The 14,062-nt window shown below is 40.6% G+C and overlaps 9 protein-coding genes across 15 annotated transcripts in view; 6 read left to right on the top strand and 3 right to left on the bottom strand.

The window, feature by feature from the left end:
• Positions 1–209: 209 nt before the first annotated feature.
• On the bottom strand, positions 210–1,085 carry LOC135127588 (N-acetyltransferase 9-like protein). Its single transcript, XM_064054075.1, has 4 exons — positions 936–1,085; positions 778–887; positions 673–729; positions 210–625 (listed from the first exon to the last, which is right to left on the bottom strand). Exons 1-4 carry the CDS (start codon positions 1,010–1,012, stop codon positions 273–275), a joined length of 597 nt encoding a protein of 198 aa, XP_063910145.1. The 5' UTR covers positions 1,013–1,085; the 3' UTR covers positions 210–272.
• A 599-nt stretch (positions 1,086–1,684) lies between these two features.
• On the top strand, positions 1,685–3,177 carry Mbf1 (multiprotein bridging factor 1). Its single transcript, XM_064054076.1, has 3 exons — positions 1,685–2,077; positions 2,125–2,437; positions 2,659–3,177. The coding sequence occupies exons 1-3, from the start codon at positions 1,954–1,956 to the stop codon at positions 2,666–2,668; spliced, it is 447 nt and encodes a 148-aa protein (XP_063910146.1). The 5' UTR covers positions 1,685–1,953; the 3' UTR covers positions 2,669–3,177.
• A 69-nt stretch (positions 3,178–3,246) lies between these two features.
• LOC135127586 (proteasome subunit beta type-1) lies at positions 3,247–4,100 on the bottom strand. The gene is made up of 2 exons (XM_064054072.1): positions 3,994–4,100; positions 3,247–3,942 (listed from the first exon to the last, which is right to left on the bottom strand). Exons 1-2 carry the CDS (start codon positions 4,086–4,088, stop codon positions 3,330–3,332), a joined length of 708 nt encoding a protein of 235 aa, XP_063910142.1. The 5' UTR covers positions 4,089–4,100; the 3' UTR covers positions 3,247–3,329.
• A 12-nt stretch (positions 4,101–4,112) lies between these two features.
• LOC135127587 (DNA-directed RNA polymerase III subunit RPC8) overlaps positions 4,113–14,062 on the bottom strand; it is a 30,943-nt gene continuing 20,993 nt past the window's right edge. The window contains exon 5 of the mRNA XM_064054074.1: positions 4,113–4,203. The gene's annotated coding sequence lies outside the window, so the exon portion shown is untranslated. The remainder of the gene's footprint in view (positions 4,204–14,062) is intronic.
• On the top strand, positions 4,392–8,434 carry LOC135127577 (uncharacterized). The gene is made up of 16 exons (XM_064054058.1): positions 4,392–4,739; positions 4,796–4,926; positions 4,975–5,166; positions 5,214–5,421; positions 5,468–5,763; positions 5,811–5,992; positions 6,106–6,283; positions 6,347–6,548; positions 6,593–6,759; positions 6,809–6,994; positions 7,043–7,183; positions 7,234–7,416; positions 7,465–7,618; positions 7,670–7,776; positions 7,825–8,162; positions 8,213–8,434. The coding sequence occupies exons 1-16, from the start codon at positions 4,523–4,525 to the stop codon at positions 8,301–8,303; spliced, it is 2,973 nt and encodes a 990-aa protein (XP_063910128.1). The 5' UTR covers positions 4,392–4,522; the 3' UTR covers positions 8,304–8,434.
• On the top strand, positions 8,568–9,560 carry LOC135127591 (pyrimidodiazepine synthase-like). Its single transcript, XM_064054077.1, has 4 exons — positions 8,568–8,678; positions 8,729–8,899; positions 8,949–9,253; positions 9,302–9,560. Exons 1-4 carry the CDS (start codon positions 8,654–8,656, stop codon positions 9,524–9,526), a joined length of 726 nt encoding a protein of 241 aa, XP_063910147.1. The 5' UTR covers positions 8,568–8,653; the 3' UTR covers positions 9,527–9,560.
• On the top strand, positions 9,575–11,049 carry LOC135127585 (pyrimidodiazepine synthase-like). Of its 7 annotated transcripts, none has more exons than XM_064054068.1 (5): positions 9,575–9,601; positions 9,988–10,034; positions 10,077–10,247; positions 10,328–10,632; positions 10,742–11,049. In XM_064054068.1, the coding sequence occupies exons 2-5, from the start codon at positions 10,010–10,012 to the stop codon at positions 10,955–10,957; spliced, it is 717 nt and encodes a 238-aa protein (XP_063910138.1). In that variant the 5' UTR covers positions 9,575–9,601; positions 9,988–10,009; the 3' UTR covers positions 10,958–11,049. The 7 variants fall into 7 exon arrangements, with proteins under 7 accessions (XP_063910138.1, XP_063910135.1, XP_063910139.1 ...); XM_064054065.1 differs by having other exon boundaries at positions 9,583–9,601; positions 9,973–10,034; XM_064054069.1 differs by having other exon boundaries at positions 9,593–9,612.
• LOC135127581 (actin-related protein 2/3 complex subunit 1A-B) lies at positions 11,105–12,526 on the top strand. Its single transcript, XM_064054062.1, has 3 exons — positions 11,105–11,234; positions 11,284–11,356; positions 11,404–12,526. Exons 2-3 carry the CDS (start codon positions 11,284–11,286, stop codon positions 12,456–12,458), a joined length of 1,128 nt encoding a protein of 375 aa, XP_063910132.1. The 5' UTR covers positions 11,105–11,234; the 3' UTR covers positions 12,459–12,526.
• LOC135127580 (2-(3-amino-3-carboxypropyl)histidine synthase subunit 1) lies at positions 12,610–14,041 on the top strand. Its single transcript, XM_064054061.1, has 2 exons — positions 12,610–12,751; positions 12,805–14,041. Exon 2 carries the CDS (start codon positions 12,805–12,807, stop codon positions 14,014–14,016), a length of 1,212 nt encoding a protein of 403 aa, XP_063910131.1. The 5' UTR covers positions 12,610–12,751; the 3' UTR covers positions 14,017–14,041.

The raw sequence follows: 14,062 nt of genomic DNA, 5'->3' as shown, positions 1-14,062 counted from the left end.
CAAGTAATGGTAATCCTGTTTGTTTATTACACCACGTGATCTATCCAAAACATAACCTAAATTTATTGCATGTCACAATTAACATATTTGTCCCACAATGACTTCCGTCATGCCAACATAAACACAAAAAAGTTCACATTTTTGTTTAGAAAGTATTGCCAACAAACTCATGACATTTTTTTACCAGGAGTACCATACAAACGTCCACAAAATAACTATCTTTGTTTACTGTTTGTAATTCAAACATTTCATTTCTGGAGTGTTAAATCTGACTATTTCAAATCGCTTACAACTTCATAACCTCCAACATTCTGCTTTAACCACATTATCCATTCACCATCCACAATTTTACTGAAAGTAATTTCATTAAAGACACTACTCCGGCTGACCTCCACAAATCCACAGTTCCTAAACATGTGTATACTTATGTCATTATCATCCCCTATCTTCACAACGAACTGTTTCACACCCAACGTTTCAACGCCGTAGAGAAACATCAAAAACATCGCTTCTGAACCGCACTTTTTGCCTCTAGCCCAAGGTTCTGCTACCATTATTTCAGCCTCAGCACAAAGTCGATCTTCTGCATTTGCAAAAAATAAATTTGTATCCCCGATCATGGATTCTTAAAAACCATTGTTACCTGAAGGCAAGAAACGTGCACCAACTCACCGATTTCGTTCCTAGTGTTTTCAAATTTGTCTTTATCGAGAATAATGAAAGTACACTCTGAAACACATAAATATAAACGGGAATGTGACGGGGGCTAAATTTTACTGTTTTCGTCCATCATCCACGATTTTTGCATTTGGTATTCTTCGTCTAACGTGAGGGGCTCTGAAGCTGTGAGTTTTTGAAGTTCTTCAGACTGCATCCAGTTGTGGTATCTACAACACTGTTTTGAAACAGTTGCGTATGTAAAAGTAACACAATACTTTTGCACGTGTTCCACTTTATAAGGCACTAGAATAGTTTTTTGGCCGATGATTGTTGTGTTTTTATTAATTAACATTTTAATTGTTAGGTTAATTCACTGTTTTGACAGTTCATGAGCGCATGCGCACAACAAGCTAACAGTTCGCAGGAGAACCAACATAGCATTATCAATTTATCAAAGCGAAATAAAACTGACAAATAAAGAATTTTTCTTACAAGCAGCTTTAGTTGTAGTTGTTGCTTATTAAATTAGGAGTGTATTTTATTAAGTTTTGCTTTTATTTAACAAAATATGGTATTGTTGGAAGTTCTGTTAGGACTTGGAATGCAGAACCGGACTAGTAATAAATCGGTGCTAACCACGTGCTAACCTCTTTCCTAATTATTATTCGTAGAACCTATTTATTAATCGAACTTTCTCCACATTTTCGTTGATGTTTGTAAAATTGTACTACAAATTTAAGTAGTATGATAAAAATTACTGTTCCTAATAGTAAAAATGAAGATGCCATGAGTTCTAGTTCTATTTTATTTAATCAAATTTAAAAAACTGCACTTGTTTGTGTTTGTTAAATTAGCAATATTTCGAGCAAATAGACCAACTCACTGTGTAATTTCGCACGATCTTATTAACTGTTAAAAAAAGTGAAGTTTACCCGTCTCGAACCTCTCAACAATTGCTTGAATAAAAAACTCGTTTGGTGTTACGATTCCTAAATCCGGTCCTGGCCACCACCCACCGCTCGTGACTTGAAGTTGCTCCGCAATGCCACCAACCTCCGTCCACTCACGACCCAACGATTTTATCTCTGGAAATATTTAATTACGTCGCGTAAACAAGTCTCCGACTCAATCCATCCGCCGATTGCGAAATCTTGCAAAACCATTCGTAGGCACTCTCACTAACCCCGCTTTAGCTGTGATTATCACCCCCCGGCGCCAACTTCACGCCATTCCGCAAATTCCTGTTCGTATTGTCATTGCTCCATCAGAAAATAAATAAATCTCGCCGAAGACATGTCAGACTGGGACACAGTGACAGTTTTAAAGAAGCGGGCCCCCAAAGCCTCCGCGATGAAAAGCGAGCAGGCCGTGAACGCGGCCCGCCGCCAAGGAGTCCCCGTGGACACCCAGCTCAAATGTAAGCAAAAAACCTTCTAGAACCTTCCAGGCAAGTTTCTGTTGTAGGGGGCGCCGGGGGCAATAAGCAGCACGTGGCCACGAAAAACACCGCGAAATTGGACCGCGAGACCGAGGAGTTGAGGCACGAAACAATCTCGTTAGATGTAGGTAAGATCATCCAGCAGGGGAGGCAGGCGAAGGGGCTCAGTCAGAAAGATTTGGCCACAAAAATCAACGAGAAGCCGCAGGTGATTACGGATTACGAGGCCGGCAGGGGGATTCCGAACAACGTAATCATCGGAAAGATCGAGAAGGTGATTGGATTGAAGTTGCGGGGGAAGGACCGCGGAAAACCACTTCTGCCCCCTGGGCACAAGAAGTAAGTGTCCTGGGGGTGATTTTAATACAAATGCTGAAAAGTGTTGAGGGTTAAAGTAGTACGTGTAAAATTTAGAGTCCTGCATTTATTGTATGGAACCCTTCATACCAGTTGTTCTTTTACATGCATTAAAATCATACATGTTAAATGGATTTTCATTTGTCATTTATACGGACAGGTTTGAGTTTGGTGTTATGTTTGTTTTTCTTTTTTTTTTTTAGTGATTGCTAGTTCACGAGTTATTGATGATTCACGTTGAATGATCGTTGGCGTGTTATCAATAGATGGTTGCAGGACGAACCTCATGCTGTATGTCAACAAGGCGGTAAAATTAAGTGCACTATTAATTTATATAAGGGAATTAAAAACGCGTTTCGTTGGGTGTTTTTCTTGGGTTGATAACATAGGCAAGATTGTTTGGTATTGTACTCATAAAACCTCTTCATCTAGAGAGATAAGTTCTATTTTAAAATATCACGATATTGTGTAGTTTATCAGGCTTGCGTTTAAAACGTTGTTAACACCTTAATTCTTGTGTAGATTAAGAAGAATCGCTTTTAATTTTAACGTTTTTATGTTGTATTTAGTTTATTCGTTTTGATGGACATCTGGATACCTCTTAAGTAAAATTTGATTTTATTTAGGGATAAGTTTTACAGATTTTTACTTCTACAGAATATATTTTGTAGATGTAGATCATTACTTTTCCATGTTTGTTAAATAAAGGAGTTTCTGCCAAACGGAATTTATATTCTAACTTACTAATTTAAGTAACCCGATTAAAGGACTGATAAAAAAACCCTAAAAACCATACTTAATAACTGTATTTTTTGTATAAAACCGGGCACCTACACCCGCCTACTTTCCAAATTTATGATTACAAAACCTCCACTTAATCCTTCCTCAACTGGAAGCTGTAATCCTGAATCCCATCCTTCGTAATAACATTAATCAAAATACTATCACCTGTAAAAATATCTCTCTCCGCCGCCGAAATAAACACGTCCTTCAGCACCGCCAGGGCCCTCTCCAAGCTCAACTTACTATCCCCCACATTCTGCATGTTCTTCAACCCGATCTGATTATCCAGCAGCGGTTGCAACAACGCTCCAGCCGAGCCCCCCGCTCTGTACGTGGCCTTCTCACAATGCCCGATCGGGTCGTAACTGTACACGCAGCCTTTCCCCTCGTTATCCAGCCCCACGAGAATATTCGAGATGTAGTACGGGAAAAACCTCTTGTAGTACAGCATCGTCGACAGCATCTGGGCGCACGCGGGCGTCGTCATCACCTTGTTGTGCTCCTGCTGGTACATCTGCATCCGCGCCGTCAAAATCCGCGTGAGAGTGAGGGTGTCGCACCAGCACCCGGAACAACCAAGGACTGTGGTGTCCGAAAGACGGAACAGCTTGTTCTGGTCGCGCGTGTAGATGGAGAAGCCGGCGCTGAGACGAGTGTCGGCCCCGATTACGACGAAGTCGTCGCCGGCGATAGCCACCACGCTCCTACAAGACAAAAAAATAAAAAATTGAGAGGTTTCAGGTTAGGTGACTTACCCGCCGTTGTCGGCGTAGGGGCTGAAGTGGTGCTGGGTGGGCGCCGTGGCGTAGTCTGGGTAATGGGGGCGCATTTCTGGCTGCACGAGAGACATGATTCCGCTTAACTTTAAACTGACTTGCAATATTCCAAACAACACAAACGTCAACGTCAAGACGGTCGGTAAAACAGGTTTTGGCTTCTTGCAATCCCGGTTTTTGTAATGTTAACTAAAATAAAAAAAATATTTGTGTCTAAAAATTAATAATTATGACCCAATAATGCAACTACGTGTAAAACACTTCGTTTTTTGTTTAATTCGAACGTCATATTTTAATTTCTAGATTTTGTCGTATTATTTATTAAGTTGGCTCTCTGCAATTTTAATAGTCGCGCTTAAATCGCGTCGTACGATTGGTCGACCGCCATTTTGTACAAGCGCACCGAATTTTGTGCGCACTGAGCCCCACGCTTGCCGCGAAAATTTTCGATTTTTTCAGAAATTACAACTTTCGACGAGCAACAAGTTGATATTTGTGAGACATCAACATGAAGAAGCGAATGCAGCTCATTCCGAAGAAGGCAAGCCACGACCGGGCGTCTCAGGAATCCAAGGTTACGAGCACCCCCAGAACTATGTCTCCGGTGGTGTCTTTGTCGCCCAGCGTTTCCACCATTGCTAACGAAGAAGAGCCAATGGAAGTGGATAGCAATATTAGTACTGAAAGTGGAATGTCTGTGCATAGTGACACCCCTTCGGTTGATGGTTGTACATAAAGTGGTCAAGCCTCCACAATTTTTAATTCATGTTTTTGCTTTCAGCGGTGAATACTAGTCATAGAAAGGCAACGAAAGTTAGAGAAGTTAAGTGGGAGGGGTTTTGGACTTCGCTCCAACCCAAGAATCCGGAAAGTCTTTACTATAAACTAATGAAGCAGCCAGGCGAAGTCGAAGTACAGCGTTGGCTGTGTACCGAATTTACACTAACTGATTCATTGTAGAGTATCGCGATCGACTTTATGAATACGTACAGCAACGATAAAAAGACGGGGATTATTTTGATTCTTCAGCTGTGTGTGGACTTGTGTGGCTACAAAAAATTATCGGTCGGGAAAGTTTACAGTTTTAGTGAGCAAAACTCAAAAGAGTTTGTGCAGAAAATGAAATCCGAACTAATGGAAGAAGATCTAAAAGTAAAATTACCGCTTTGACTATTCACAAACTCATTCATTTTTTATAGAAAACAGGCAAATTCGTGTTTATGAAGATCTCCCGCTTCGGGAGCGTCATAGATCGGATTATTTCCGAGTTTCTGGGTCACGTGGTACTACTAAGTCTCCAAAGTGAGGCTTTATTTGATGGAATTTTCACCCGTCACGTACTCGAATTCATCAATTGCATGTCATTTAGTTTGCTTAGTTGTATACGTGTTACTGGAGTCGTTCTAGGTAACAACCAACTTCGTACTACTCTCTTCTAACGATCATTTTCTAGTACTCAAGTTTTTGACTGCGTTTGTTGATTTATACGCAAAATATTTCAACGACGTACGTGATAAAAATGGTAACTCGGTAGAAACCCCAGAAGACAACAAAAAGTTCGCAGTTGAGACTTTCATCGACTTTCTTTACATAATCTACGACCAAAATGTACTAATACCTGATAATAAATGCTACACATTGAAAGTGAAATGTGCACAGGAGATGTGCCACTGGATAGAAATGTTCCCGGATATTTTTATCCTCAAACGTAGGTGTTTAGGACGTTTAGCGCAACTAGTGCTTGATCATGTAAGTGTTAATTTCAGGGTGTCGATTTTTCTGACTATTTTTTCTAGAATGAGATCGTACGACGTAGCGCTCTTGATACTTGTGAGGCGTTAATTACAAACGAAGAAATTCAAAATGAGATGGAACAGAGAATAGAAATGTGTTTGAAAGTCGTGTCAACGCGAATTATCGACACGAGCTCCAACGTGGCGGTTAAAGCCGTAACAATTTTCACTAAAGCCGTAGACAAGTAAATATATTATTTTAATTTTGGTATGACTGCTTGTACTAAATTTAAATTTGACGTTGTTATTTAGGGAATTTAGTTAACGCCAACACAAATTTTATTACACTGTTTTTCAGATACCGTGAATATTTAACAGAGACTTACATACAGTGTATCGTTGGCAGAATGTTCGAGAAAAATATAACACTAGCTAAAGCCGCCGGAAAATTTTTGGCTGTTTACCTTCGACACCAAAACGAAGACCCTCAGCAGCTTCTATTGCACTTAGTCGAAGTCGCCTATTCAAAAAAAGAGGTATTTATTTTCAACTTTAGTCAAAATTGGTGGATGCGCCGGGCTACCTAATTTTCATTTTAGTACGCCGAACGTGTTCCCTTTTTTCTTGAATCGTGCGTACAATGTATACCAGAATTAGAGGACTGGAAGCTATTTGTAACCACCCTTTTAAACGAAGAGGTTACTTTTCAAACCAGAGTTCGTCTGCTGCACATTTTGAACGAAAATGTCCGATTTTCGCTCACTGGAAAATTTTCGAAAGTGCGACAGGCGACGTTCGAAGGTAATTTTTTGCTCTGTTTGACGTTTTGTAGCAAAGTTTTGTAGTTACGGAGTTGCGGTCCGACGATCGACTGGAAATCGTGAACGTCGTGATTCCGGTGTTTGAAAATTTGATGTGTCAGTTTCAGACGGATAAGACGTGCCTGAAACTGCTCGTCGAAATTTTGTCGTTTATTAAATACGACTCGGAGGATCGGGAAAATATTCAGGCCGTGAGTAATTGAAGTGACTATTACACATTACAACTTATTACAATTTCAGTATTACCCGGCCATTTTTGGCCTACTAAGAGAACTCTTCAGCGTTAGTACCGACAAAGATCTGCTGGAAGTTATCACAACCACGTTTTGGTATTTTTGCGAAAAACACTACTATCTAGCGAAAGCTCTCATAGACGATATTAAAAATAAACATGTTGTTGCATTACATGCAGATCTGGAACAACTGGTAAGTCTCGTAATTTTATTAAAATTAGTACAATTAATAAAATTGCAGAGTCCTAGCCTCGACCGGAATTTATTAACGCGTTTAAGGGGAACCTCGATGAAACTTTCCCTCCTTTTTGTAAAATTTGACTTAACTAGTGCCTTACAGTGGGACGATATTTTCCAAGTGTGGGACAAGAACTCTTTGAAGGTCTTTGCAAACACATTTTCAGACAAAAAACTAAAAAAAAAAAATTGTAGGCCCTCAAGTACTTAGTAACTTGTTGCAAATGGTATTTAGTGTGGAGTTTGCGCAAATTTATAAAGTCATCGATGGGTGAAAACGGCGTCCAGATCAACCGTTCGCTTTACAATAACTGCAAAAACTTTATCTATGGTTGTTTAGAAATATTACGATATACCAAGGACTCTGAATCTTTCTTGGTACCCGAAAAATATTATTTTAGTTCTTGTAAAACGCTTAATTTGCAGACGTTTGAAGAGTTGTGCGACTTGTATGCCAGTTTTGAAAAAGAACTCCAGCGCAAGCGCCGATACTCGATTTTTTTCGTTAAAATTGACGAAATTAATCACCAGGAAGCTCTAGTGAATTTCGTCGCTGTGTCCGTTATTGAAAATACTGAACGTAAAAAATTTATTTATAATTTGGTATAAATTTTATCGTTTGAATTTCTAGTGGGTTTGGCCGAACGACAAAAGTATTTGGCTAAACTCGTAGATATAATTTACTTGGATGTGATTCCTGTGGAATATTTTGCCAAGATATTGCGCTACTATCACACGGTAAATTTTACTCTTTTTTGGTTCATGATTATGCTTTGCCCGTTATAGCACTACACCGAGTTCGGGGTAATAATGCAGCAGGTTATAACCCAGCTCGCGCTGTCCCATCCAGCTCTCCCGTTGGTGATATTCCACACCTTGGCCCAAATATACAACGAAATCCTCGCCAAAAACAAAATCGTGAATATTCGTAGCGTCGAATCCAAACAGTTGCAGCTACTGGCAAGAAAATTTTCGTCGCTTAAAGAAATCAAATCTCGCTATGTGTTGCCGAAAATGGTGAACATGTCCATCACTTTTTCCTTTAAAGAGAAACAAAATTACCAGTTCTTTTATTTTGCGAGACATTTTGCTAAGCTTTTGGACGAAGTTGGTAGACGTGACGCGTAAGTGAATTGACAGAGTAAAAACGACTAAAATTAGTTTTGGGTCTTAGGTACAACATTTTCGCGAAAATGGTGCCCAAGGAGGATAGGAATGACGACGTTCTTTTAATATTTGCCGCCACTTTGAAACAAAAGAAATAGTGTGTAGGATTAATTTTTATTTGTTTTGGTATATATTGGTTTTTCTATGTTTATTTGTTGCATTTTTGGATGTTTATATAAATATAAACGATAAACATCACTTTTTATTTTTATCAAAACTTAACTAACAATAACAAGGTTAAAGTAAAATTTAACAATTTTTATAACGAAACTGAAAGCACTGTTTTTCGATTAACGAATTAATGATTCACCAGATAGTACACTTTTTTCGTGTCGAACTCTTTATCTAATCAGTTTTAAATAAATTTTGTGCACAGTCATTCAGATTTCTCGTCTATATTTACCTTCCAAGATTCGAAAAAGTGAACAGTGAACTTGCATTTTCGAACATGTCGACTGCACATTTAGGACCAGGTGAGATTTCAATACATTTTTCTAAATTTAATTTTTTCGTTTTCATACAGGGTCTCAACAACCCCCCAAAGTCGACGGCAAACTCCGTCTTTATTCGATGGAATTCTGCCCCTACGCCCAACGCGCTCGTTTGGTTTTAGCAGCGAAAAATCTTCCTCACGACATCGTCAACATCAACCTCAAAACGAAACCAGAATGGTACTTCAAAGTACACCCAGAAGGTTTCTAACACACTCTTGTTCTGGCCATTTTTCTACTAATCTATTTCAGGAAAAGTCCCTGCTCTAGACACCGGATCCGAAGTTATAATCGAAAGCCTCGTCATTTCCGACTACCTAGACGAAAAGTACCCGAATCCTATTCTTTACCCTAAGGATCCTGCAGCCAAGAAAGAAGACCAGGAGCTGATCAAAAAAATCGAGTCCCTGACTAGCGTCTTCTATAAGTTACTTCTGGGGAAAGAGGACCAGTCGCCGGAAGAATGGGCCAAAGCATTCGTTGCTGAGTTGGACGTATTCGAGAAGGTTTTAGCTTCTAGAGGGACAAAGTTCCTCGGGGGTGATAAGCCAGGAATGGTAGGCTATTATTTAATAACAACTCTTTTGGTATTAATTTTTGTGTAGGTCGACTACATGTTATGGCCTTGGAGCGAACGTAAAGGAGTTCTGTCCTTGAAATTGGGCCAGAAGTTGCCTATAGGTGAAGGCCAGCTGACCTTGGTACGTAAATGGCACGAGGACATGTTGCAAGATGCAGCTGTCAAGGCTACGTACAACGATCTAGAGAAGCACTGGAAACTTACACAGTCTAGATTGAATAATACGTCTGTAGATTACGATAAAATATAATTTTCTGTCTGATATAAATAAATGTTCAGTTTGACATTGTACGTTATTGCAGACGCTTAAATCCCATCATCCCAAGTAAAACATTTGTAAATATTTGTCTTTATAGTGTGTCTGTAATGCTTTCGATTTTGCCGCTTACCTTTAAAGTGGAACTTATTATATCGCTTCGCGTGAAACGTCATTTTGACATTTTGCTTATAATTTCCATTTTGACGAAGTGGCAAAAATTGAAAGTAATAAATCCAGACTAAGATTTTTTATTCATGTAATTATGAAAAACGGGCAATCAACACATAATTACTTATCATTTTTCACATACTTAAGATAATTATTTTCTATGTTTTTAATTATACACTTAAAACGTTATGATAGCACGACTGTTAACAATAAACATTCTTTATCTAATCGAGACTTTTAACCGGTTTTTGCTTGGTCATGACCGCTAGGCGCCTCTGTTCCAGGACCAAAACTCTCCTAATTAACATGTCGAAGTTACATTTAGCCGCAGGTGAGTAATTTTTGTTTGTTTATTTTTTAACTTGTGACGCAGGGTCGCAGCAGCCCCCCAAGGTCGACGGAAAACTCCGTCTCTACTCGATGGAATACTGTCCCTATGCACAAAGACCTCGACTGGTGCTCAATGCGAAGAACATTCCACACGACATCGTCAACATTAATTTATTGGACAAGCCTGACTGGTATTTTAAAATACACCCAGAAGGTAAACGGTTTCCGAATGTTTATAACCGAAAAAAAACTGCTTCGTCATTGTTTACGACACAGTTTGCGTTATCTTTTTAGGAATCGTTCCTGCTCTGGATACCGGTTCAGAGATTGTCATCGAGAGCCTCGTGATTTCCGATTTTTTGGAAGAAAAGTATCCGAAACCGGCTTTGTATCCCGCGAATCCGGAAGCCAAAAAACGGGATCAAGAGCTAATTGAAAAGATAGATCCTTTATTGAGTGTGTTTTTTCTATGTCTTTGGAAAAAAGATTTAAAGACGCCGGAGGAGTGGGTCGAGGAATTTGTCCCCCACTTGGAAGTTTTTGAGTCGGAACTTGGTTCCAGAGGGACGCCTTTTTTTGGAGGGAGTAAACCGGGAATGGTAGGTTATGGACATTTTCAATTTAAAAATTGACAAGTGACACTTATATTTAGGGGAATGTAATTACACCAACAGAAAAAAATAATACACCATTTTTCAAATGTTTCAGGTTGATTACATGTTGTGGCCATGGGGTGAACGCAAAGATCTTATTGTTGTTGCTTTTGGTAAGAAATTACCCTGCGAAAAAAATAAATTTACACTGTTAGAAAAGTGGTACCAAGCCATGTTACAAGATCCCCCATGTAAAGCCACACATAACGATATAGAACAACACTGGAAAGTTGTCCAGCAGAAGATTAAAAGTTTGGAAAGCAAATTATAACACCAACTTCAAATTTTGTGATTAATGTTACTCACTAATTAATATTGTTTATTTTTGTTATTGTTATCACGTAATTAAATTTACCGCCGAAACCTAGTAACTTTTGCTAACCTCAAACCCAAACGTCAAAATTCAAATCATCAATTTGTCACCGCAAACTTATCCATACCACACCCGGTTTCAGGAAAATCCTGATTTCCACCCAGTGAAAATTGCTTGAAACCAGTCGCGAGATTCGCGTAGACTGACCAGAGTCCGCGAATTCTGAGACCTCAAGGTACCCCCACAAACCAATCGCTGCACCGCATAACCCAAACACGTTTCAGATGACTGAACAGCACCGCTTTGGTACTTTAGTGAGCCCCATCACGTGCCACGCCTGGAACAAAGACAAAACCCGTACGTACCCCCTTAAAACCAACCACGTATAACCCCCAAATCCACAGAAATCGCCCTATCACCCAACAACCACGAAGTCCACATCTACAAGCGCACCGGCTCCGAATGGAAGCTGCTCGACGTCCTCAACCAACACGACTTGCGCGTTATGGGTATAGACTGGGCTTCTAACACCAACCGAATCGTCACCTGCGCTGCGGACCGCAACGCCTACGTCTGGACTCTCGACAAAGACAACAAGTGGAAACCCACTCTGGTCCTCCTGCGTATAAACCGCGCCGCCACTTGCGTGAAATGGTCACCTGACGAAAACAAGTTCGCCGTGGGTTCCGGCGCCCGCTTGATCTCAGTTTGCTACTTTGAGTCAGAAAACGACTGGTGGGTGTCCAAACACATTAAAAAACCCATCCGGTCGACAGTCACCACTTTGGACTGGCACCCCAACAACGTGCTACTCGTCGCCGGGTCAACCGATTTCAAAGTGAGAGTCTTTTCAGCTTACATCAAAGATATCGAGAAGACTCCAGAACCCACACCGTGGGGCTCGAAAATGCCTTTGGGGCACCTTCTGGCGGAGTTTGCCAATTCCAACTCAGGTGGCGGTTGGGTTCAGAGCGTCAGTTTTTCGCCCGATGGGAACAAGGTTTGCTGGGTGGCGCACGACTCAACTATTAATGTTGCAGATGCCAGTAAAGGGAACGCTGTTTTTAAGCTGCGTACGGAGTTTTTGCCGTTTTTGAGTTGTACTTGGATCACGAATAAGTCGATTGTGGCTGCTGGGCACAGTTGTATTCCGATTTTGTATAGTTTGACGGATAATGGGCAATTGAGTTTTGCCGGGAAGCTGGATAATTCGCAGAAGAAGGAGCTGGGGGGGTTGACTGCGATGAGGATGTTTCATTCTTTGGATAAGCAGGCGAGGAGCGAGTCGTCCGATACTAATTTGGATTCCATTCATCAGAATGCTATTACTTGTGTGTGCGTTTATGGGGGCACGAAGGGCGGCGTTACGAAGATAAGCACGTCTGGATTGGATGGGCAGTTGGTTATTTGGGATTTGCATTCGCTGGAGAAGGCGATTCAAGGGTTGAAGATTGTTTGAGTTAAAGGATTTTGTATTGTGTTGACGATTTCAGTCGTTTTTCGATAATAAATACTTGTCAGATTAAATTAATTGTGTTAATGTGCAAGTGCCCCCTTGACGATTCTAAATATTGGAACTTTTTATTTTTTTTCACCAGTTTTGTTGTGGTAGCAGTGTCGAATTGACAATTGACAAGTCACGCTAACATAACCCCACCAAATTTATTTTACCATGTAATTATCATTTTTTTACCCTTTCTCATGACTTGAGCCCCCACATTTGCACCAACTAGTAACAATATCGCAGCAACCGTAAGTCAGTGTCGAATTTAGTCCCACATAACCTCAAAATCGCCAATTTCTAGATGTCTGAAGATTCCGCTGTCGTAGTCAGGGCTAAACCCGCCCGTAAGGTTTTCAGCGCCAAAAAAATAACAAGAATCCCTGACTCAATCCTACACGACCCAAAACTACAAGCAGCCATTGAATCCTTGCCGAAAAACTACAACTTTGAAGTCCCAAAAACGATCTGGCGCATCAAGGAGTTACAAGCCAAAACGGTGGCCCTTCAAATGCCCGAAGGCCTTCTCCTGTTTGCCACCACCATTGCCGATATAATTAAAGAGTTCACGGGGGCGGATTCCGTGATTATGGGGGACGTGACGTACGGCGCTTGTTGCATAGATGACTTAACAGCGAAAGCTCTGGGGGTTGAGTTGTTAGTGCACTATGGACACAGTTGCTTAATCCCCATCGACCAAACCAGCGGAATAAAAGTTTTGTATATTTTCGTCGATATTAAAATCGACCCTCTACATTTTATAGAAACGATAAAATTGAATTTTCCAACTTCAACTAAAATAGGGCTTGTTAGTACGATTCAGTTCATCACGACGCTACAGGGTGTCTCCGCTAATTTGAAAGAAGCGGGGTATGATGTGTCGATCCCGCAGTTCAAACCTTTATCCCCTGGTGAGATTTTAGGGTGCACTGCCCCCAAACTCAGATGTGCAGACGTAATTATTTATTTAGGGGATGGGAGGTTTCATTTGGAGGCTGCGATGATTGCTAACCCCAAATTACAAGCTTATCGGTATGACCCCTATGATAAAAAGTTCACAAGAGAGTACTATGATCATGCCCAAATGGAAATTAACAGGAAGGGTTGTATTGAAAGGGCTAAAGCCGCCAACTCGTTCGGGGTGATTATGGGGACTTTGGGGCGACAAGGGAGCCCTAAAGTCGTCGAGCACTTGAAAAGTCGGTTAGAAGGGCTGCAAAAAGACGCTGTTATTATTTTATTATCTGAGATATTTCCTAAAAAGTTGGATTTGTTTACTAATTTAGACGCTTTTGTGCAAGTCGCGTGTCCACGACTTTCGATTGACTGGGGGCTGTCTTTTAGCAAGCCGTTTTTGACTCCGTACGAGATGGCGGTGACTTTGGGGGAGGTGGAATGGCATAAGGCAGAGGGGAGTTACCCCATGGACTTTTATGCGAACGCCAGTTTGGGGCCTTGGACGCCTAATCATAAGCCTGAAGAGAAAATTGACAAGTGTTGTGGAAAATGTCCTTAGGTTTAGAATAAATGTTTGTCCTGATTGAAGTATTTTTTATTCCATT

The sequence above is a fragment of the Zophobas morio genome, unplaced genomic scaffold, assembly GCF_036711695.1.
Source record: "Zophobas morio isolate AGI-343-1 ecotype UQ-CSIRO unplaced genomic scaffold, CSIRO_AGI_Zmor_V1 ptg000012l, whole genome shotgun sequence".
NCBI classification, from domain to species: domain Eukaryota; kingdom Metazoa; phylum Arthropoda; class Insecta; order Coleoptera; family Tenebrionidae; genus Zophobas; species Zophobas morio.
This window is presented reverse-complemented; position numbering and strand designations above follow the sequence as displayed.